The 22,906-nt window shown below is 42.2% G+C and overlaps 1 protein-coding gene across 1 annotated transcript; it reads right to left on the reverse strand.

The window, feature by feature from the left end:
- Window positions 1-332: 332 nt before the first annotated feature.
- prop1 (PROP paired-like homeobox 1) lies at window positions 333-3,114 on the reverse strand. Its single transcript, XM_086258002.1, has 3 exons — window positions 2,557-3,114; window positions 1,375-1,604; window positions 333-893 (listed from the first exon to the last, which is right to left on the reverse strand). The coding sequence occupies exons 1-3, from the start codon at window positions 2,648-2,650 to the stop codon at window positions 522-524; spliced, it is 696 nt and encodes a 231-aa protein (XP_086114128.1). The 5' UTR covers window positions 2,651-3,114; the 3' UTR covers window positions 333-521.
- Window positions 3,115-22,906: the final 19,792 nt, after the last annotated feature.

The raw sequence follows: 22,906 nt of genomic DNA on the forward strand, positions 1-22,906 counted from the left end.
TTACACCTATGGGTAATTTAGAATCACCTAACCCCACTAACTGTGTGTATTTAAACTGTGGGAAGAAGCCAGATTACCTGAATTTGTCAAATTCAAACAGGGATTTGAAAATCATTGCATTCTGTTTCTATTTACGGTTCATTTAACATCCCAACTTTAGATTGTAGTAATGTTACCTGTAGGTGTATTAGGGAACTATGAAAGCCATGACATGAAGCTGAAAGGTTTATAAAATTAAAAACAAATTCTAGTGTGTGCTCCTTGAGCTAACCTTTTTTTGCAAAGTAAAAAAAAAAGTATCCTTAATGTTCAAAGAACCTTTTATTGCATTTCTATAAATCCAGTAGACATCAGTCGTTTCCAGCCAAGGGACTGGGGAAGCTCGGGTGTGGCTAAGAAGATACATTTTATTTTACAGACTAGCTGGAAAATTCAGCAGTGAGAGAGCAAACAGGATGTGTGTAACTGTGAAGATGAAAAAGAGGCTTCTTAGTATTCTGTGTGGAAACATCTGGTGCTTCTTAGCTCCAGTGAGAGGTGGGATCCAGAGGAGGCATGGAGGTGAGCGAGAACATGGGCGAGGTGAGGTTGCTCCTCAGCGAGCCGTACCAGTCATCATGCTGCCGCTGGGAGGTTGGCTGAGTGGAAGCGCCGGGACATGGGCACTGGCTACCTGGCCCCGGGTGGCGGGTGTATGCCCCTGAGGGCAACATGGAAGAGAGGCGAGGGATGTGGGGCAGGGGCTGGGGGTAGTACTGCCGAGACATGCCGGACGGCTGGATGTGCACGCCTCCCAGAAGCGCCCTGTGGCCTGGCATCACTCCCACTGGGAGAACCTTCTGCGAGGCCCTCTCCTGCTTACGCTGTTTGGCTCTCCTGTTCTGAAACCACACCTGCTGAGACAAGGATGGGTTAGTCGAGGCTTTTACATACAAAGCATGGTGGGTTCAGCAACAAATAGGGCCACCACTGAATTAGACTGAACCAAATCAGGATCATTGATCAGACTGTTGCACGCAGCATTCCTGCAACACAACTTTGGGACAAAAATCTGAAGCATTCATCCAACAATGATACGCCACAGAGGTCAGGGTCCCTTATATTTGTAACTGTCCCAGGTCCTCCCAAAGCAAAAGGTATCAGTGATTTGTTACTGATTTAGTGAGATACAGAATGAACAAAAAGAGCTGAACTAGAGGTGGGTTGCAAAGTGGCTTGCAGATGTAGACCAGCTCTTTTGTTGAACTGTTTTATTAGCAGTTTTGAGCATTTGTGCCTAAAACACCCCGCCCTGTTTCTTTTTTTTAGAGTTGCACACCCCAACTCCTAAAAAGCCACAGTTGTCAGAGAGCTCTAACATGAAGACCATCCCACCTGTATGCGAGCCTCATTGAGTTTAGTGATTCGAGCCAGCTCCTCTCTGTAGTAGATGTCAGGATACTGATTTTGTCCAAACGCCACTTCCAGCTGCTCCAGCTGTTTGTGGCTGAAGGTGGTGCGGTGGCGTCTTCTGGCTGGGGAGGGGTATGCTCTGCTCCGTCTATTGAATCCTACAGCCACAGAGGTCTCGCACAATGTCCCCTTCCTCACCGACTCTCCTATATCTGTTTTCAGGGGCGAGAAAAGAAAAGGGGAAGGGGTTGTGTGGATCCTTTTTTTTTGTTTTTTTGTTTTTTAGGGAAAAATTTCCCAGGTCTTATTTCTTCACTTCCTCAACATGACACAAGAAATGCGGCCTTAACTGAAAAAGCAGCAATTCACCAATGACTGTCTCAAAAAAAGGAGGGATTACCCGACTTTCTGGTTCCCACTGGCATCAGGCAACCTGAGAGCCAGAGAGCTTTAGCTGGCAAACACAAGCTCGTGAGAAACAGACACCAGAAACTGGAGGATTTGTCCAAGATTATTACCACAATCACCAGCAAAGGGACTCATCTCCTTAAAATGAGTCGACTTGGTCTGCTGGTTTCAGATGACATTATAAAACAGCTGGATGTCGAATGGCAGAGGCAATTATTATGATTACATGAGCAAACTTGGTAACTTGCGGGGGGGGGGGATTGTGTCAGGAAGGGCAACCAGCGGGGGGAAAAAATCTGCCAAATCAAACATGCGGAGCTGCCCCGCTGTGAAAATCAGAGAAGCTGAAAGTAGGGAGGTTTTATATAACAGTTTATTTTTCTAAAGCTTTAAACTTTTATATCGTGTGTTCATCACTTTCCAACACTACTATACTCTGTTTATTAAAGAGTACGAGAACAACAAAGCATCGCAGCTGATTAAATAATCTATCAATGGTAAACATAGAAAATACTGCCTTAAAAGCTAAGAAGGTAATCCAAAGGTTGCAAAGTAAACCAAATCAGCAGGATGACAGTATAATAAAGGGAATTAACATAACACCACTTCTTTACATAAAGTGGTTTTGCTAACTCTTTATAACAAAGCTGACAATATACAATGTGCGACTCGTGTGTCAATAAAATTAGAACTAATTTAATGTAGATGCTGTGGAAGAACACAAGAACGGGGTCATTAGGATGTTGTTTGACTCACCTGCACTGGAGCTGACTGTAGTCATGTCGGAGTAAAGATCCGTGCTGTCCTGGTGGATCCTCACACTCTCTCCCGCTACCTTCACCTGGGCCATCACTTCACTTCTGATCCCCCCTCACACAGACGCAGCTAAACTTAAAGTCACATGTCCCACCCATCTGTTTTACCTTCACCTGTGTTGGTGGGCCGGTTGAGTGAAAGGCACCATATGTTTCTGCTGGTCCAGCACAGAAACCAACGGTTGTGTTCTAGTAGCTTCATGCTCATCTACAGTTTTGCAGTGCACCATTGCAAAGACTTGAATATATGCAAAGAAAGTTGAATGTAAAGAATGCACATTTCAGTAGAAAGCGGCAAGAAATGTATCTCATGTAGAGAGGATATAAAATAAAAACTTGAATATATGGATAAAATTGCCAACATATGCAAAAGAACATGAATATATGGGATGAAAGTTGAGTATTTAGAATAACAACTTGACTACATGACAAGACATTAAGTCTTTAGCAAAAAAGTTGAACATATAAAATTAAAAACCTTTAATATACAGAATGAAAGTTTAATATTTGGAATGAAATATCAATATATACAAAAAACCCTGTATATATACAAAAATTACAAAAATTTTCAGTTTTCTTCCCCTTATGGGAAGAAAACTGAAAATATGTGAAAGATGAATATATACATCCAAATCTGGGAAGTAATGTAAAATCCAAACTTCAAATATGTTGAATGAAAGATGAACATGTGGAATAAAAACTTGAATACATGCAAAAAAAATCTAATAAAAGCTGAAAATATAGAAAAGTGTATATGTAAAAAAAAATGTTAAAGCTATATGAAATAAATATACTGAGTGAAAGTTGAACATGTGGAATAAAAACTTGAACATGTGGGCTAAAGAGGATATTCTTTGCTCTATGTGACCACCAGGTGGCACTGTTCTGTCAGGTTGAGGCAAAGATTGAACATGAATTATAAACATTTTTTCATATGGATTTATGTGGTGCCTGTAGGGGGGTGGGGGACTGGGGATCCTCCATAAACCCAACCCCTCCGTGGTCACCTCCAGCCTTCGGTTCACTGTCTCCCGACTGAAAGAGCACCCCGTCAGCTGGATTAACTCAGCTGAACTCCAGCGTAACCTCCCGGGACCCTCAGCTGCTCTCAGAAATTCCCATGATGCTAAACTGAGTCCAGGCCCAGTGTAGAGGAATGGCCCTGATACCAGGAAGAGACCCACTAATGTCCCACTCAGCACTGAGTCATGACAGGGCAGCAAGAAGACAGCTCACATAGTTGGAGAGCAGCAGCTGGCTTTTTATCAGCGCGAGACGGCCATTCATCACGCGCTATATTTGTTGAACAATGCTATTTGTTTGTACATGTGCTCCGTATATACATATCCACTGTTAAGTAGCTTATGCAAGAGGCCCTATTAGACTACACGTTTACATTAGGAGTACATTCTAAGCAGGCCCTCTCCTTGTGTAATATTATAAGATGCCATTTGGCCTGAGCCATACGTGCAATTCCCAAGAACCAATAAATCAAAAGTTCAAATGCTGGACTCTACATGTGTGTGATCCAGCAGATCGTAGTCCTGCCTGGGACCAGGATCCCTGCCAGGAAAGTCTAACAGACAACGTAGAGTGATTGAATGGCTCACTGTATAAGCAAGGCCTGCATGATCGTCTGAACCAACTTTTCCTTGAGAAAGTCCCTCGCCTTGTTCTGGGTTCTCAGCGTATTAACATATAATTTGATTCCTTGTGACATGCCGTCTGCCAGGGCCAAATCCTGTGTGTCCAGGAAGAGCTTCCATCCTGCCTGCATTATGTGTGTGTGTGTATTTGTGCATGCACATGTGCCAAGCCTCTTCAGAGCTCACGTTTCCTGTTCCAGACAACCCAGCCACAAACCCCTCCAGAAACCCCCCCGAGCCTGTCTGTGTGTTTTACTTGCAGTTGCACTTCCTTTTATCTTCTTAATAAATATAATTCCTTGAAATGTGGAAAACGTTCTTAAAATCCATCTTCTTCTTCTCTTTTTTTGTTTAAAGACAATGGAGAAAAATAAACTCCTGGGAGGTTTAATGCACAGAGCATCCATATCACAAACTCCAAGCCATATTTCAGAGAAAGGGGGAAGTTATCATACGTCTTCTTCTTCGTCCCAGATGCGGAGCTTCGCAAACTTCATTTAAGCCACTAAAAATAACTTTTAACCAGAAGTGGAACCAAAGGCTGGATGTGGAAATAAGCCAGCTTCTGCTGACAGGTTCCACATATCCAGTTAAAGCTGTTAATTTTGTGCTCACGGCTTGTTTATCCTGAGGCCAAAAATGTGAAACAGCTAACGCAGGTTTTACGTGAACAATGATAACACCGACCACTTACATGAACACAAGCACTGCTTTAAAGAATCAGATGATGACACTAAAGTTCCTTCAGAAGAACTGCCTGTGAAAAAATGTATTTCTTGTGCAGCTTTGTGCTGATCTTCCACTAACTGTTTTATTAAATAGCTTACCTTGCTTTAATGTAACATTGGCTGATTGTTAATTTCATTTGTGGTAACCTGGGGTTTAATGAACAAGCTCCAGACACAACATATTCTCTCTGTGTACAGTTCACTTGGATATTTTGTTGTTGTCTAATATTGACTGTCATCCTCTGGGATCTGTTACTTTATGTTTAGTGTTAAACAGCTAGTGAGTTTATCCGGGCACTCTGCAGGCAGCAGCTGAAATAACTAAGTGATACTTACATAGCACTTTTCTACTCTGAGCACTCCAAGGGTGTCAAGGTTTCCTTTCTAATTCAATCTGGTATTTCTGTTTTGTCGTCTGAAAAACAGGCTTAGAAAACCCAACAAAAACTGAAACGGCAATTCTTTGGAGTCTGTTTTAGCAAAGCAGAATACTGAATGAGTGGACTTTGGCTCTGACTGAGAAACACGTCAGAGACACAACGTCACTCAGCATAACGGCTTCAGTCACTCGCTGCTTTACTGGCCATTTTCCTATGAGTGCAGAATTTACCACACAAATGACATTTTGTGTTTGGAAATCTGGCAATTGAGACCATAACACTATTTGCAAAATATTTACTGAGATCATACATCAAGTAATAACTACGGCACAGATTTATAGAAAAGTCGCCCCCTGCTGACCATTAAAAGAATGCAGGTTTAAGGCCCGTCTAGCCTGGCTTTACTTTTCAGGTCCGTCCTTTATATACAGTCTCAAACTGTGATGGTGGGCTAAAAATTCTTTTTTAAAAAGCTTCATTATTCTTGAGCTTAAGTTCAAACCCAAACTGCAGATATCCTGAAAAGTCCACAAAAGCAGTGGATTGGAATAATAGGCGAGGATGATTCACTAGAAGGTGACAGTCTTGACAAATTGCAGATGATGTGTAACTGGGAGCATGTGTGTGAAATGGCTTGTGAACACTTTGGAGGCCTGTGCGTAGCGTTTTATCTGCAAACATGTCGCTTTTTGTTTGCGCACGTTAACGTGATTCATGCCTTTTTCATGTCACAGCAAATGCAATATTGAACACCGCTGTCCCTGCTGGCCTGTTACAACACGGGCTTAACGCAGCACAAACCAATAGCAAGCAAAGAATAAACTTCATCCCCTTTTCTGTTCCCGTAAGTTTATCTTTCCATCTTTCTATTATTGGGCTGCAGCTTGTGCCAGACGACTTGGAATCTGTTGGGAGTATCTCTCATCTGTGTGTTGTTGTGCATCGTGTGAAAGTGGGGAACAGGAGGTGAGATGCAGGGATTCCTAGTAGGAAAAAACAATAAATATACAACAACTTGTTTGAGCTTGTGTCAAAACGGAGGTCGTGGGAGGTCATCAAGCCGATCAACGCAGAACTTATTGTGAAAAATATGGCGCTATAGTTGAAGGAGAGTACACACGTGCCTACACAATCTGATACTTTCCAAACATGTCCGCACTTACACACCACATATGTGTGCATGTGTCCTGCGTGGTAAGAAAATAACATGCAAGTTATATTATACCGGGTGCTCAGTTTCAAACATTACACATGCATGCACACACGTGCCCCCAGTGCATACAGGCCTCTGTGCGGCTGTGCTCGTGTCCAGCATGGACAGCACAGAGGAAATTCTTCCCTCCCAATTTCCCGGGACTGAACTGGGAGTGACCTGGTTGGCAGACGCACAGCCCCGATGGAAGGAATGTAACTCAACCCCCCCACCCCATCTCGCTCTCAGCCCCTCAACCCCCTCATCCATCCAGAGCAGTGTGGGCCCAGCTGTGTGAGGACAGACAGAGAAACATACAGTACTGTAGGGTGAGAAGAACAGCTTTTATACCCCCAACTAGTTGAGAAACACTCCCTCGTTTTTCCCCCCATGTGAAACAACCACAGACCCGCAGTCATGTAAACAAAATACAAACAAAAATAACAAAATGAAGCTAACAAAGACAAATAAAGAAATAAACAATCAATAATCGAGTGTGTAGTCTGTCGCAAAGAGGGTCAGGCACCGAGAACCGTCCTGTGACTGCTGTGGTTGGTAGCAGATAACCATTGTAGTTTGCATTGAAGATTGTAACATGTCTGCAAATATTTGCTAACCAGCAATAGTGTCACGAGTAGTGACATCACAGAAACAGAGAATGTTCACATTTACAGCTGAAACCAACACGTTTCAAAAGACGGAAAAGTTTTTACTCAACATTTTCCGTCTCCAGTTTGGATCGCACTTTTCTCAGTTTCATTACCACGAGTAGTTGCCAAATGTTTGCAGACCAGTCTGCAACTATATTCACTTATTCCATGCAAACTACAGGCAACTGCAGCAATCTGCTAACGACAAAGCAACTGCAAGGACGATTTCAGTGAAACACTGTATAGCTTTTTGCAACCTCCAGCAACCGCTAACCAGTGGTTGTCAGCAGTGTTGCCAACTTAGCGACTTTGAGTTTTCAGACCCCCTTAGCGACTGTTTTTCTAAAAAGCGACTAGCGACAAATCTGGTGACTTTTTCTGGTGTTAATGGAAGTTTATGATGACTTTTTGACGTGAAAGCACGGATCGCTCTTACACTCAACAAGCAGCGGGTGCTGCCATGGGCACCTCGCCCATGTCAAAGCGCTCACAGGTGGCAGATAGTCCTCACGCAGCGGTCGCCCCCAGCCATGGCAAGCAGCTGCTGTCAGAGCAGATGTTCACACCTATGCGTCCAAACTACTTTCTCGCTTTTAACAATAATTGCTTAAAGAATTTAATATGTACATTCTAAATGCATTTAGAGTGTTTTTTTCCTTTTTTACGATGTTATTTTTCTCTCCTATAGCTAGGCTACAAGCATGACCAATTATGCAAATTAAGGGATGATGTCATTTAGCGACTTTTAGGACAGCCAATAGCGATTTTTCCTTACTGAGGAGTGGGCAACATGGGTTGTCAGGGGGTCACCAGACAGTTTTTAGGTGCTGTCAGTTTTTTATGACTTCAAATTAAATCTTCACACATCTGGACACAAAATGAATTCATTTCTGTTTTAGGTTTAAATGTCCTTCTACTATCACTTCTGCTGTAACTGTTTAGAGTTAGCTCGTTGTTTTGCAGGCCATCATGAGGTGTCCAGTACGATACATTTTCCATGGGAAAATGTATGAACACTACCTTTCATCCCACACAAATGCTCGCATGCAGCCATAAAGCTAACGAAATAAAGCAGATTTTATTCAATTTTCTTTTGGACATATATTTGGCCTTTCCTCTTGGCACTATCCAAAGGCCAAACTTTCCAGTCTTTAAGCCTCCCAAGTAGAATCTAAGTCATTCCAGTCTTGTTTTCTCATCATTGCAGCCTCATCAGACACGTTCAGAACTCGCAGTCCTGTTCTCTGACAGCTTCTCAGTGTAAAATTTCTTCATATTCTATTTTATGCAGGCTGATTTACAGCTTGTTACACTTGGAAAGTGTATGTGGTTACTCAAGTAATTATTACTTGGCTGTTCCTAACCAGACATTTACAACCTGAACCATTTTGGGAATTAGCCTGTCTTTCTGACCACTGAGCCACTCTGCAGGGTGAAGTGGGAACCCATTATGACTCAGCAGATGGTGTGGCACGCAGCACCACCCTCTTAGTGCTCAAGTGCTCGCAGCAGTACTGTATGTTCTCTAATGATCCTGAACTCATCCAGGATGTCACATTACCCTTCGCCTTGGGATTCTCATCTTTCCCAGCTTCAAATATAAAGCCAAATGAGCCAGGTTTGTTCCGAGCCGGCCGTCCTGGCTGCTGCAGTGATGTCCCATTCAGAAAGTTATACAATACAGCTTTGACAAACATACTCAAACATAATAAGAATGAAGCACTTTTAGGCTGTCTCTCTCCGTCTTCTTTTCGCTCCGTCTGTCACGCTTCCATGGAAATGTCAGCTTTATTGTAGAGTGATTGAGATAATGGTGGCGTGTGGCAGCCTGCCCTGTGTGAGGTTTTCGAGGTTCAGCTGTTTGGCGGGGAGGGCCCGTAGATTTGCAGAGTTGTTGTCTGGATGCCTCCTGCTGCTCCAGACTCCCTAGGTGGTGTCCTCTTTCCTCCACGACAGCCTTTTATTGGCTCCACAGGCCTCTTGTGCTCAAAGGTGCTCTAGACCTCAAGCATGATACTCTGCCCCCACCCCTGCCACCTCTTTCTTGCCCTTATTCACCACTATGGGGGAGAAATTGGCCTGAAGAAGGATGTAGAGTGTCACGGGATAATTATCTTCTTTCCACATCGCTCCCTCCGCCTCGGTTCCCTCATAACATGTCTCATGGCTTCACTTTGCAACCTAAACAGGATTGGGCATCAGCACTCTCAGCTCTAAGCTATGGCAAAGATGTAGGGTAATGAAACCTACTTATATCGGATTATCGTGTGACAGATTGATGTGATATTATTACTTAGTTACTGTTATAACAGAGCATTTGCTGTGTTAGCAAGAACTGCTATGCATGTTGTTCTTCCTTTACCCTGAAAAAAAGGTGTAGTAAACTTTCTGAAAGTGGGCAACCAACAACAGGTGCCAAAGGTACATATTTAAAGTAAAAAATACGGTGGCCCTGAAAGCTCAGATGTAAATGCAATTGCTTCTGTCCTGGATGCTGTTTGCACTTTACCATCTCGGCCTTTTGTGTAAAAGCATCTACACAAGTACAGGCACATGAAAAAAAATCTTTGATCAAGTGTAAGCATCTCTATAAAAGTAGAAGCATTCAGGTGTTTATGCCACTTTTTTGTTATTTTTTTACTTTATTTTATTAACACAGTGACAGAATCTTCCCAAGGACTGAATGTCTAAGCAAATTCATGAAAAGGTCAGACGGTGCAGCGCTCAGAGAAACTGCAAAATACCCTGAGCGTCAACTAACCACTCAACATGTTAATTTCCTTCAGCCAGACTAGAAAAAATGGGGATGTTTGGAGTAAACCAAACAGAGCTTATCAGCACAAACACCTCATATAAAATGTCATCATGATGGTGGAGGGGCGATCATTTCCGCTCGTCTTGCAGCCACAGGACCTGGAAACCTTGTAGTCGGAGTCAACCTTGAGCTTCTCTGTATAACAAAGTATTCTAGAGTCACGTGTGAGGCCATCGGTCCAGCTGCTACGGTTTGGCCAAAACTGGGTCACGCAACAGCGCAATGATCCTGACCACACCAGCAAGCGTACAGCAGATTGGCTGAAAAAGTGAAGAATCAAGATTTTTGCAACAGCCCAGTTAAACTCCAGACCTCAACCCAGTTGAAATGCTGTGGCGAGTGACATCATGATGGCTACAACCATCTTTTGTATACAGTTCATGGCCACATCCTGGAGATCTTTTTAGTTATTCCAAAATATTGCTAATAGGATCATTTCTGACTTCTAAAGATCTCATTCCACAACAATTTCTCTTGTGCAACTTTGTTTCTAAATATTTTATTTGATGAGTTGTGCAACAACTTGCTTTTCAAAGCAGGGTGTGCGAGTGTAACCATGACGACAGAGGCTGGTCTACAAGAGCTGCTTGCAGCCTTTGTCATCAGAGAGAGGTTGCAAGCGGCCCTTATATATCTCCCAGATATATCGACACCACTGAGCTGACTGCACTGCTCACCATACACTCGAATGCCTTGCGTGCTTATCCTCATGTACACATGCATGTTTTCTAACTTAATGTATGTGTAGACTATCGTTTGTCTCACAGACTACGTGTGCCCTCTTAAGTGGGACCAGCGCTTGCTTGCACACTGTGTGACCTCTGGTCGAGTGTTGGATTTCTGCTGCTATTACAGTGCATATTGTAGTCTGGTCTGCAGGCTATTCTTAGCAGCACCATAAGTGAAAAACATGAGGAGGAAAGCTAGAGGGCTTTTAAAGGCTGCGGATCAGATATGTGCTTTTTAACAAATCATCATCTGATGCACAGGAATCTGAGACAGGAATACTTTTACTGTCAAGGTCCATTTCCATTAGTTTTTAACTGAAGTGAATGCCAAAAATCAAAGGTAGACACACTGATAAATCAAAGCATTATGAATAATATACTGCTGCTCCTTCTAACTAAGACACCTACAGCTCTGTAGGTTCCCTGTCTTGATCCACAGCAGATTATTTATGATATAAAAGTTCCACTTTGCTGGGCCAGTTTGTCTTGATTGATAGAAACCACTGGTCACTGGGAGCACCTCTCAGGCCTTACAGATACAGGAAAGCTCCTACATCTAACAAGTTAACCAAAAGATCGGAGTGCTACGCTAGCCAGTTTTACAGCCTTTCCACTACTAGAAGCCAACCTCACAAACTATCGATATCATTCATATAAAACACAAGAAACAGAAAACACTGGCTGTAGAAATGGACAGTGTGAGCAGATTTGGCAATTTATTTGACATTTATTTGACACACAGCGTCCCAGCTGACTGCGAATCATACCACTAATCTTTTGTACTACAGTTTTCACTCTGCCAGAGGAGAATCGTATAAAACTGAATGAGCTGGATGGCTTCCGGCATTTTGGACTCTAACTTTGACCACCCAATATGAGGTAAAGAAATTCTGACTAGCTCTGCTGCTGATGACTGTGACTATAAAAAGACCACCAAAGTTTAACTAGACATGACAGCTAGTCTGGAGTTAATTTTAGAGGACAAAAGTATTGCTGTTAAACAGTAACTACAGGTATGATGTGTCTTAAATATTCTGTTCTATCCATGATACTCTATAGCGCCTGTATGCTTGAATTTTTTGTGATACAAATATTTTCAGAAGCTCTTTGTATAGAAGGGAGGCTTTGAATTGCCTGTTAAAATATCAGTCAGACGGAGAGCAACATTAGAAATGCTTTTATGACAACCTGAAGAACTCAAGTCTAATATTTAGCTGCGCTTGACTCTTTATTTGCTTAAATCTCCACCATGTTCACCAGAAATTAGCTTCCCGTTTGCTTGGTGATAGGACGTGAAGCGGAAAAATTGTGTAGAGCTAATGCTAAATGAGCAATGAAGAGGAGCTGGAGCTAAGGTGTTCACCTCTGGGCCGAAAAAATAAAGCTAAGTGCCACAATCTGCATTTCCTCCAGTGACTGATTTTAGACTGGCTTCAAAAGTGAGTTACTATAGAGTTCAGTGTCTGCATCCCACTTCACTGTTGGAAAAAACAAACATATCCACCGTCTCTATGGTAACATTCTGATAACTTCACCCTCACATCCGGCTACAAAAAAGATAGCTGCTGCCATATTCGGGGTTAAAGTGAGATTTAGCAGGTGAAACAAGTCACAGCATTGGGGAAAAATATAGCCTGTGAATATAGTGCAGAATAGTGACATCTGAGTTTGGCATTAAAAAGTTAAAACTGAAATTGAAAAAGGAAACATTGGCAATGAAAACTTTTGTTGTTTTTTTGATTAAAAAAAAAACATTTAAGGAAGGTGCGCTAGAAGAATGATGCCTAGCTTAACTGAACAACTTTGGAAAGGATGTTTTGACTTCTAGTGAAACTCCTAAACCATACCTAAGGGGTTTCCTTTACCCTTTCATTTCCTCTAACCCTTGAAAGTGGACTGATTTAAAGAAGGTCACTTACAACTAGCTTTGTATTTGTACACATTTGACGGAGAGCTGCCAGAGCAGGAGGAAGTATTAGTGAAGTCACATTAGCTAGCTAAATTCCTGTGATGCTCTTAGCACCTAAAAGTTAGAGGCCAGCTATACTGCTTCTCCACAGGGCTTCACAAAGGTGCTCATATAATTTTTTGTTGTTTTGTGGATTTAAAAAAACATTAAAAGAAGCTGCACTAGAATAATGATGCTATTAGCTTCTAGCTTAACTGAACAATTTTGTAAAGGATGTTTTACTTCTGGTGAAACTCCTAAACCAAAACTTGCCAACCTTGAGACCTTGAGAAACAGCAGGGGTATCCAAATTCAGAGGCTGTGTCCACCTGAGGACCCGGCCTTCGCAGTCTAAGTGGGCCGGGTCCTTCAAAAGCTGGATAGACCAGAAATGAGCGACTGTGAAATTGGACGGTCTACCCTTTAGAATTACGTCACGAGCTCTCTCGGTGGAGTGAAACTCAGCCGTCTGCTCCTTGCTATCTAAAATATAACCGGATGCTGGCATAAATTCTCAACCATCTCACACTTCTGTTTAATCAGTTTTCTGTTTGACGTTTATTCAGCTGTGTAAAAATCAGGGAGGAACCCTCCCGAGGGATTAATAAAGTTTTATTTAATGTAATCTAATCTAATAACTCTAATATCAGCCACACTGAAAAAAGCCACACAATAACATGTTTAAGTCATTTAAGTGACTTATATATCATGTTTAACCTGACTGGTGAAAGATTGCGGGGGTTTGAAAACGATGTGCCGGGAGTTCGCTGTTCTCCCCGGCTCAGATATTTGAAGTTTACACAGCTACATTCTCGCCTGAAAATATGTTAAAAGTTTATTTTGCAACCCAGAACGAGTAATAAGAGCAATATTAAAACTAAGTAGTAGTAGCCATTGTTGGAAACTGGAATTGGCTGGGCCAATCTGGGATACGGTTTTTCAATTTTGTTGTCCGGGTGGAAAATTGGGAGAAATTCGGGAGAATGGTGACTCCGGGAGATTTTCGGCAGGGGCACTGAAATTTGGGATTCTCTCGGAAAAATCGGGAGGGTTGGCATGCATGCACCCTTTCATTTCCTTTAACCCTTGAAGGGAGCTAATTTAAAGAAGTTCATTTTAACTAGCTTTTTATTTGTATACACATTTGACAGAAGGCTGCCAGAGCAGGAGGGAATATTAGCAAAGTTGTGTTAGCAAGCTAGCTTTCCTGCGATACTCATAACACCTAGAAGTTAGAGACCAGCCATACTGCTTCTGCACAAGGCTTCACAAAGGTGCTCATACAAAAGTTTTGTGGGTTTAGACATAAGTGGATTAAAAATGAGTAATCTTGGTTGATTTCTTGGCCCTAGATAGCATAAAACTCATGTAAAATCTGCCCTGTCCCAGTCAAACATGTGTAGTACTGTAAGCGTTTACTATACTACTACAAACTAACCAGTTTGGCCAGTACTAAAATGTACTAAATTGCTTACTGCACTTTCATGCAACCTTTGAATGACAATGACAAAAGTAAGTTTCACAATACAAAAAAATGTAAGCACATCAACACACTTAAAATGTTCATTGTATCAAAATGTACTTGCTGAGCAAGTACATTGCACTTTTCAGTAGCGTTAGCTAAATGCTAAAGCACCAGGACCAAAACTTTAATGACATCAGCAACGTGAATGCAGGGATGAGAAGAACAAAGGATGTGTTGAGGGTGTAAGCAGGACTGTGGGATGCCAGTATTTTGTTATTACTGAGCACGTATCTCCATGCCGTCAGTTGGGAGGACCGCCAGGCTGCAGCACACGAAAACTTGAGTCACTCAGCGGTGTTGCCTAATCCACCAATGCGATTTAATTGCTCATTAACTGAAGGTGTTAGATTGTTCCAGCCAACTTTAACCCTGGCCATAATGCAAAACACTGGATGACTTAATGGTACTTACATTAGGTCATACATCTTTTATGTACAATTTATTGTTTCATATTAATTTTCTGTACGTTAATAGCTACAAATTATCTTTAACATCACTGTAGTCATTTGACCCTTTGCTAATACAAAACTATAATAATCAATCATAATATATTGAAATGCAGTCCATTAATATACTGTATCTTCAGCCTCTCTTTCCTCTCACAGCCTTTTCTCCAGCAGTCACTAAATGAGTATAACTCTCTGTTTGTGGAGCTTTCTCGTGGTGCCAGCAGCAGCAGCCACACCCAAACAGCTGGAAAGAGGACAGAAGCACACAGCTGGGAGGGAGAGAATATGAGAGGTGGGTGTGCACCCAACTTTACACTGTCAACACCACCAGACAGGCAGAGGGGCTTAGAAAACACACAGCGCAGGTTCAGTGGCTTAACTGCACTCCTAATTCCGACCGAGTCGCAGTTTTAACTGCAAATTTGGGGGCACATTACGAGTAATTCAGAATAGAATAAAAAGCCTCAGTGTGTGTGTCTGTGTGTGTTTGTGTGTGCATGAACTGGAACAATGTGGTCATTTATGGGGTGAATACCGCAGTCTTTAACAAGGGCCCTTAACATATTAACCATGTGACTGTTAACATGTAACCATGTGATAAAACTTTGCTTGCCAGGCTAAAATGAAGCTCCCAACCATAAATGACACATGATTGTGGCAAATGTCATTATGATCCTGCAAAAGTGTTTCATAAAATCACATCAGGTCTGCGTGTAATTTGCAATGTAACGCTATCGGGAATTAAGTATGTGCGAACGAGCGAGAGCAGCCCTGACTTTTGCCCTTCAGAGTACGAGCTGGGCAACCTTTGCCCCATTGAGGCTGTGATGTCACCCTGAGCACAGAACAGGCCGTGCTGGAAAAGAAGGCCTGAAAAAAGAAGCGAGAAACACGGTCCAGAAGAATAATTATATGAGAGAGGGAGTGAATCAGGAAATAGCTTTTGGTTTGGGAAACTCAAGAGTTTGAGGGAGCGCTGCCATGTGCTAAATGAAAACAGGATTTGAAAAAAAGAGAGGAGCGCGAGAGAAGGCAAAAGGAGCCAAAATGTTTTTTTGTTTTTTCACCAAAGAGTGGCAGGGTAGCCAGTGGTCAGCAAAGAAAATATCCCTCCCTCATCCCTCGTGCTCCAGCATTTCTCTTCCATCAAACTCTGCTGCCGCCCTCCTTCTCCTCTTGTTTGCCTCCTCATTCTTTCGTAGCTGGCAGCCACTCGGCTCTTTCCTCACACATTTTAATGGGTATCTTCCCAATCACGTTTTTATTGCAGGAAATTTCAGCCACACCACATTGCGTGAGCCGAAGGAGTGCTCCATTCTTAGCTCGGCACCGCCGAGTGCCAGGGTGTGCTGAGCGTGCCAGTGTGTATGCACGCATGTGTGTGAGTGGGGGGAAGCGAACTGCAGTGATGTTAGTGTCAGTTTGATGCCAACATTACAGGCCTCCATGCCCCCCTCCTCTTTGTCTTGGCAACAAGTGTAAATTCAGGGAAAGGGGCGGAGGAAGCCATTGCAAAAAAACACCCCCCCTCAAAAAAAGCAAAATGTCATTTCTGACTCAGTCGCTGTGGCATAACTTCACAGGAATTTTACTCAGAAAGCCCCTCGCCCCACCCAGAGCCACCGCCATCACCAAAACCCAACCTTTGTCTCCGTTTGTGAAAGCTTCAACTCCTCACCTCTCCCTCTCCTCACTTTTCTTCCCCCCCTGGCAACCACCTGGGTTTTTTCTCTCTGAAAAGAAAGCCGTGGTTTTGGGCCTACAGTTTAATTGAAATAATATTTGCTGTACTCCGCTGCCTCTCTAGCTCTAGTCTCCCTTAACAACGGGCATTATATTTTTAGCCTCTGAACAAAGTTCTGTCATTTCCTGTTGCAGGGCTCGCTTTGCTTTTGACCACAAGCAGACTCAAACAGACTGCTCTTCTTCCACTGTCACACTGTTCCTCGTACGCCCAGGCAAGGCTCTTCCCCAGTGAAGCATCTGTGTTTTCAATCAGCTTTTGAGACACTACATTTCATTCTAAAATCTTCCAGCCAACATAAGGAAAACAAGGGTTGCAAAACAAGTTCCCAACTTTTGTGTTTTCAGGACTTCTAACATCCAAAATCTGTTTCTGGTGTTAGAAGTAGTAACTTAACCTAAACCACAGAAATCTGTCTCAAGGTTTTGTATAGAGACAGATCATACAGGAGGCTATTACGGACCATATGGCACAAAGACCTCACATGCAGTGCAAAGACGTCTCACAAGACAAAGTTTGGACAGCAGTCTATGCGCTATCACTCTACAAATATACATTCAGCAAGAAGGCAGTGTGGCAGATGTTGAGGGGAAATGTAGGAGAAGTGCAGATCATCAGCGACTCAGTAGAATGCAGTGACCCTGGCAAGTGTTGGTGTAGTAATATAAGTGGCTACATCTGTGCATGCATAGATTCCATATTTATCTGTCACGTATATGTTATGTGGGGATTTTCAGCTTCTTCCAGCTTGACAGAGGTTTGCAGTCTCTTAACGCAGGAGAGAGCATTACAGAAACAACGGAACCTGAATCTGAACATTTTCCTCACACTCAAAATTCGATACCAGCCAGCTGCTGTTGTGAATTGGCACTATATTACCGTATTTTTCGCACTATAAGGCGCACTTAAAATCCTTTGATTTACTCAAAAATCGACAGTGCGCCTTATAATTCGCCTTATGTATGAATTCTGGTTGTGCTTACTGACCTTGAACCGATTTTATGTGGTACACGGCGCTAAAAAATCTGTCAAAAAATGTTTTAGTATGACTTTGGCGAAGCTGCGAAGCTGCACCGCTTGATGGATTGTCAGAGCATTACGGCTGCCGTAGTCAGGAGCTTCGCTTAGTCCAAACTCTGCTTCAGGTCCCAAAGTCAAACGAACATCGCGGCATCACTGAGAGTTAAAAACTGTCTAAATGCTTTCATCTTTAATAAAATGATGAGCGTTGCTGCTTAACCAGGTGTAACAATTATGTTTAACATCCAGGAATCCACGGGGCAGCACGGTGGTACGGTGGTTAGCGCTGTTGCCGCACAGCAAGAAGGTCCTGAGTTCAGGCCAGGGTCTTTCTGTGTGGAGTTTGCATGTTCCCCCTTTGTTCACGTGGGTTCTCCGGCTTCCTCGCACAGTCCAAAGACATGCGGTTAGTGGGGATAGGTTAATTGATTAATCTAAATTGGCCATAAGTGTGAATGTGAGTGCAAATGGTTGTCTGTGTCTCTGTGTGTTAGCCCTGCGACAGACTGGTGACCTGTCCAGGGTGTACCCTGCCTCTCGCCCTATGACAGCTGGGATAGGCTCCAGAACCCCTCGTGACCCTGGAAAGGATAAGCGGATGGATGGATGGATGTGTCCAGGAATCCATGAAAACAGAATGTATTACATTTTACGGCGTTAGAAGTTAGCAGGAAGTTAGATCGCTAGTTTCCATCTAAACATAACATGCCATGTTCTGACTGAGAGATCTCTGAAAAATGAAAACATACAGCTCTGCTATCACTTCCAACATAAATGAAGACAGAAAACTAAACAGCAGTGACGTTTGTAGGGTTACTGAAGTTGGGCTAGCTGGTATATAATGTTGTGCTACGTGATCGCTAGCAACACAGCTATGTTAGCATAACAAACAGTGAAGCTGGAGGATGAACGCTAACTTTTTTTCCACTCAATAAAAGTTAACGTGAGGGATTCTGGTGGTTAGAGACAAATGCAATCGCATGGCAGGATGTAAACGGACCAAACTTCAGTCGGGAGAACAACTGAGATAATCCATCCACAACACGAGGTTAGTCATTAATATACTGCAACAACATGGGAATAGAGCATCTGCGAGATAATTCTACATTAATGGATCAATGTTACGGAAGAGGAGGAAGCAAGAAGAATGAGTTGAGTAAAGTTTGACTTATCTGTTTTCTTTCGCTTAATGCTCCTCATAATCCAGTGCGCCTTATGGTCCAAAAAATATAGTATTGAAGTGCATTGAAATGAATTGAATTGAATTGTGTCTTTCTGTGTGGAGTTTGCATGGTTTCTCTCTAGGTACTTCGGCTTCCCCCCACAGTCCAAAGACATGCAGTTAGTGGGGTTAGGTTAACTGGTGATTTTAACTGCCCATTGGTGTGAATGTAAATGTGAATGGTGTTCTGTCTCTCTGTGTTAGCCCTGGCAATCTGTGGCCAGATGTACCATGCCAGTCGCCCTATGGTAGCTGGGATAGGCTCCAGCCTCCCTACAACCCTGATAAGGATAAGTGGAAGAGTTGGATAGATGAATTGAATTGTGTGTAGGGATATGTAGTGTGGGTACTGATGTAAGTGCACAAAGTCTACTTTAACAAATGATTCATGGTGTTGTTGTTGTACTTAAAGGAGACTTATTCTGGTAGTTTTGAACACTTTATTTCTCATTCTTGGATTTTACTAACTTCACATAATTTGCTGTTGATTGTAGTCCCCATTTACCTCATACGGGGCCCCGAAGCCCCAGATTTCATCCTTGGTCTTAAACAAGCTGTTGTAGCTCAGACTCAAGCAAAGTTTCTTTAAGCAAGCTTTCTTGTGTTTTATGAACAAAAAACTTAGGTAAAGGCAAGTGGCATTTCTGTGGTCACAGCCTGTGTGCCTGAGATGACCATATGACAGATATTCAGTCTGAGTGACATCGTCAGATCAAACAAAAGATAATCTGTCAGAATCAGAGAACAGCCTGAAGCCTGAGGGTTTGGCTAGTTGGGATTGCCAGCACACATGCTGGCCTCATTGTTCGAAACTTTGAGTTTAATATAACCATCTACCGCTGTAGCAGATATATTTACATAGCAGATAACAGGGGAAACATATTCCCTTTAAGTTCTTTTTATTTTAATGATATTATACTCCTCAGTCTTTGGTGTGATACTGGGACACCACGGCAGCATCAGCCAAATTAAATTAGCAGAGAGTTTATCCAAATGTCAAGAACACTACATTAAGGGCTAAACTGGTAACGTCTGACTGCAATGAATCAATGCCGAACCATAAAGCTGAAAAAATATGATGTAATTATATGTTATTACTCCATTGTTTGTTCCCTCACATAAGCACCAAGGAAATATGGCTTTAAAAAAGGACTTTTTTTGTTTTCCTACATTTTTTTCACTGTTAACAAATCATCTTAAAAGACCAAACTCAGTGGTGCTGTCTATATATTTGTGTTGTCTGTACTTTCCCAGTTTTTTGTTCCTCTAATGAGAAAAGTAGTGTAACTGTTGGGGACTATTTTATGGATTAATCCACATGAATCTCTGGAAGTAGGACAAAGTAACTCATATGGCGCTCACTCTAAATAAGCTTATACTGTGTGTTTGGATGATAATAATAAAGAAACATCGTCGATCAGTGCTAGGCTTCACTGAGGTGTAACAAAATAAAAGCTGTCATCTTTGAAACAGCTTTTATTTTGAAGCCCCTATCTTTAAAAATGTTGAGAGAGCCATAACTTGAATTTCATTAGTCTATACTTCAAGTATAGCCTCAACAGTTAAACCAGATAAAAGCTTCAAAAGCTTCATATGAATGCGCCCAAATATTTTCTTTTCCTCCATAAATTCACTCATCGATTTCCATTGATGTCTCTGATCATCTGGAAGGCATTCGAACAATCCATCATAATTCCAAAAACTACTACTGTTTACAAAGTAAAGCTTGGGTGAACCAGCATAACATCTGGATTTCGCTTATAGCACCAAGTAAATGTTTGCACGCTGAGTCACACTATTTTAGAATAAGACAGGATTTGATGTGACCAGAAATCAAAGGTTAACCATAGAGCGATGCCCCACAGCAAGTTACCCAATGAGTGACAACGCCATCCGAGTTGCTCAATGAGCTGTGGTTGTTTTGGCAAGTTTGCATGCACGATGTGAAGCTGAGCCCTGCAGGGAAAAGATGCTCCAAGATTTTCTAGTGAAACAAAGATTACAAGAAATGTCAGTAAAAATCCCAGAGAAGCATAAAAATAAAGGAGTTTCTAACTAAAGAAATTGCCTCAGCTTTGTAAGGAGGACTGGTCAGTCAGCATTTTCTTAAAAACACAAACAATTTAAATTACGTAGATAAAACTTAATGCTATTATCATCTATAGTGGATCCGTTTGAGCTGGTCCAAAACAATCCCTCGGCACGGCAGAAGCTCATATATTATGTTTATACTCCTGAAGCAGAGTTACATGTGTGACAGTTGCCAGATGAAACAGAACACACGTCAGCAGCATGTAAACAGCATATGTAGAAACCAGGCCAGATCTGCCAGTGAAAATATGTCAACACATTAACAAATCAAGTGAACCTTGCACAACCTGGGTGGGTTGCGGTCGTATAACTGGTGCCCAGCGGTGTGACAACAGCTGTGTGAGTCACTGGGAAACTGAGAGACTTCTCCAATAATCCTAGAAGAGACCCCGGGGCCCAGATGAAAAGGCTCTGGGCTCCTTGTGGTCACCCTTCGCTGATTCACTCTTCTGGGAAAGCCAACTCAAAAAGGAAACCGCACAGCAGCCCCGATTCTCACTCTCCTTCCTCGTTTTCCTCTCATTCTTTTCTCCTTGTTTGTTTCTTTTTTTGACGTTTTGTCTCGAGGACAGAGACAGCGATGCTTTTCATTGTTTAAGTCGTTCGTGCTTCGGCATTCATGTGTGATTACTACAAGCCCTCAAGAACCAAATACATGTACAAGTTGTGTAATTATGTCCCATCAATATTGTTACATTTGTAATGCATCAGATGACTGAGTGTGAAAGTGTGCAGACTGCATTAGTTTTTTAGAACAACATGATATACTGTCTTTGTAGTGCATTGAGAAGCAAATAATATCCATCCCATAGACTGATTAGGACTAAATATTGGCTATAGTACAGGCTATTTTCTATAATTTGCTACTGTTTATGGGAGCCAGCAGTTAGCCTGTTTTGACATAAAGTCCAGCTGTGTTCTGGAGCTGTGTTTGTATGAAATGCAACAACCTCTTGGATTGAAAAATGAAGCCAACAGAATCACTGCCTCTCAGGTTCTCAGTTGGTCCAGGTCTGCAGAACGTGAGGGCTGTTGAAGGAACCGCCTACATCCTCTGTACAGATGTTGCTTGGCACTGTTCTCAACTAGGACAACCCTCAAGGGCCGCTTCACCAGCAGGTCTGATAATCCTAACCCAGTACTTAACAGCAGTCAGGGTACTGCTGAATAGCACATGGATTACTGTGCAACCCTCACTACCAAAAAGCACAGCGTACTTACAGTGTAAGACGGGGAAATATTGTTTGTTTTTTCACTATAACACCAGGAAATCATGCAGCACTAAAATTTACTTACACACTACTTAAATACACTTACAGTATAATTATTCCTTCGTTTCCTGCAAAAACCTGACTTGTTACCTCCTTATTCTCATGCACATACATTTAAGTATTTGTTAATTAAATAGAAATACATTGTAATTTCATGCTTTAATTACATTTAATTAGAGCAGAATTGCGCTGTTGGCCACAGACTGTGCAACCTAAATTTATCCACCTATGGCACTTAAGGTCAAAAAGTATGAAATATGAAATACACATACTAATATATATTTAAAAAACAGATTTTTTTCATTAATAGAAGAGCACAATGGGTTCTTTGCCATCTTTGCCTTTAATTAGCTTGTTACATTGTATTCCTAGTAACACAGCCTCATCATCATCATCATCAGGGACCATCTTTGTCTACATCTCTTCATCTGTAAAGACCACAAGCAGCCAGTTTATTTTGTTTATACAGCGCTAAATCACATCAACAGTCGCCTCAAGGCGCTTCATATTGTCAGGTAGACCCTACAATAATACAAAGAAAAGCCCAACAATCATATGACCCCCTATGAGCAAGCACTTTGACGACAGTGGGAAGGAAAAACTCCCTTTTAACAGGAAGAAACCTCCAACAGCACCAGGCTCAGGGAGGGGCGGGGCCATCTGCTGCGACCGGTTGGGGTGAGAGAAGGAAGACAGGATAAAAGACATGCTGTGGAAGAGAGACGGCATCACATTTCTTCAGAGACGTCGAGCATAAAGTCTTTCTAGCAGGAGGTCACAGATAGCAGTCCCACTGCGAGACTGACAACAAGATGAAAAAAGTTGCAGATCTAACCTTAATAGGGAATTATGATCCTGTGTGTGTTTGACACTGAGCAGTAA

This window comes from Aulonocara sp. 'chitande type north' Nkhata Bay, linkage group LG13 (genome assembly GCF_057382095.1).
Source record: "Aulonocara sp. 'chitande type north' Nkhata Bay isolate Kocher_YH1m ecotype deep benthic linkage group LG13, A_spYH_male_GT1.1, whole genome shotgun sequence".
NCBI classification, from domain to species: Eukaryota; Metazoa; Chordata; class Actinopteri; order Cichliformes; family Cichlidae; genus Aulonocara; species Aulonocara sp. 'chitande type north' Nkhata Bay.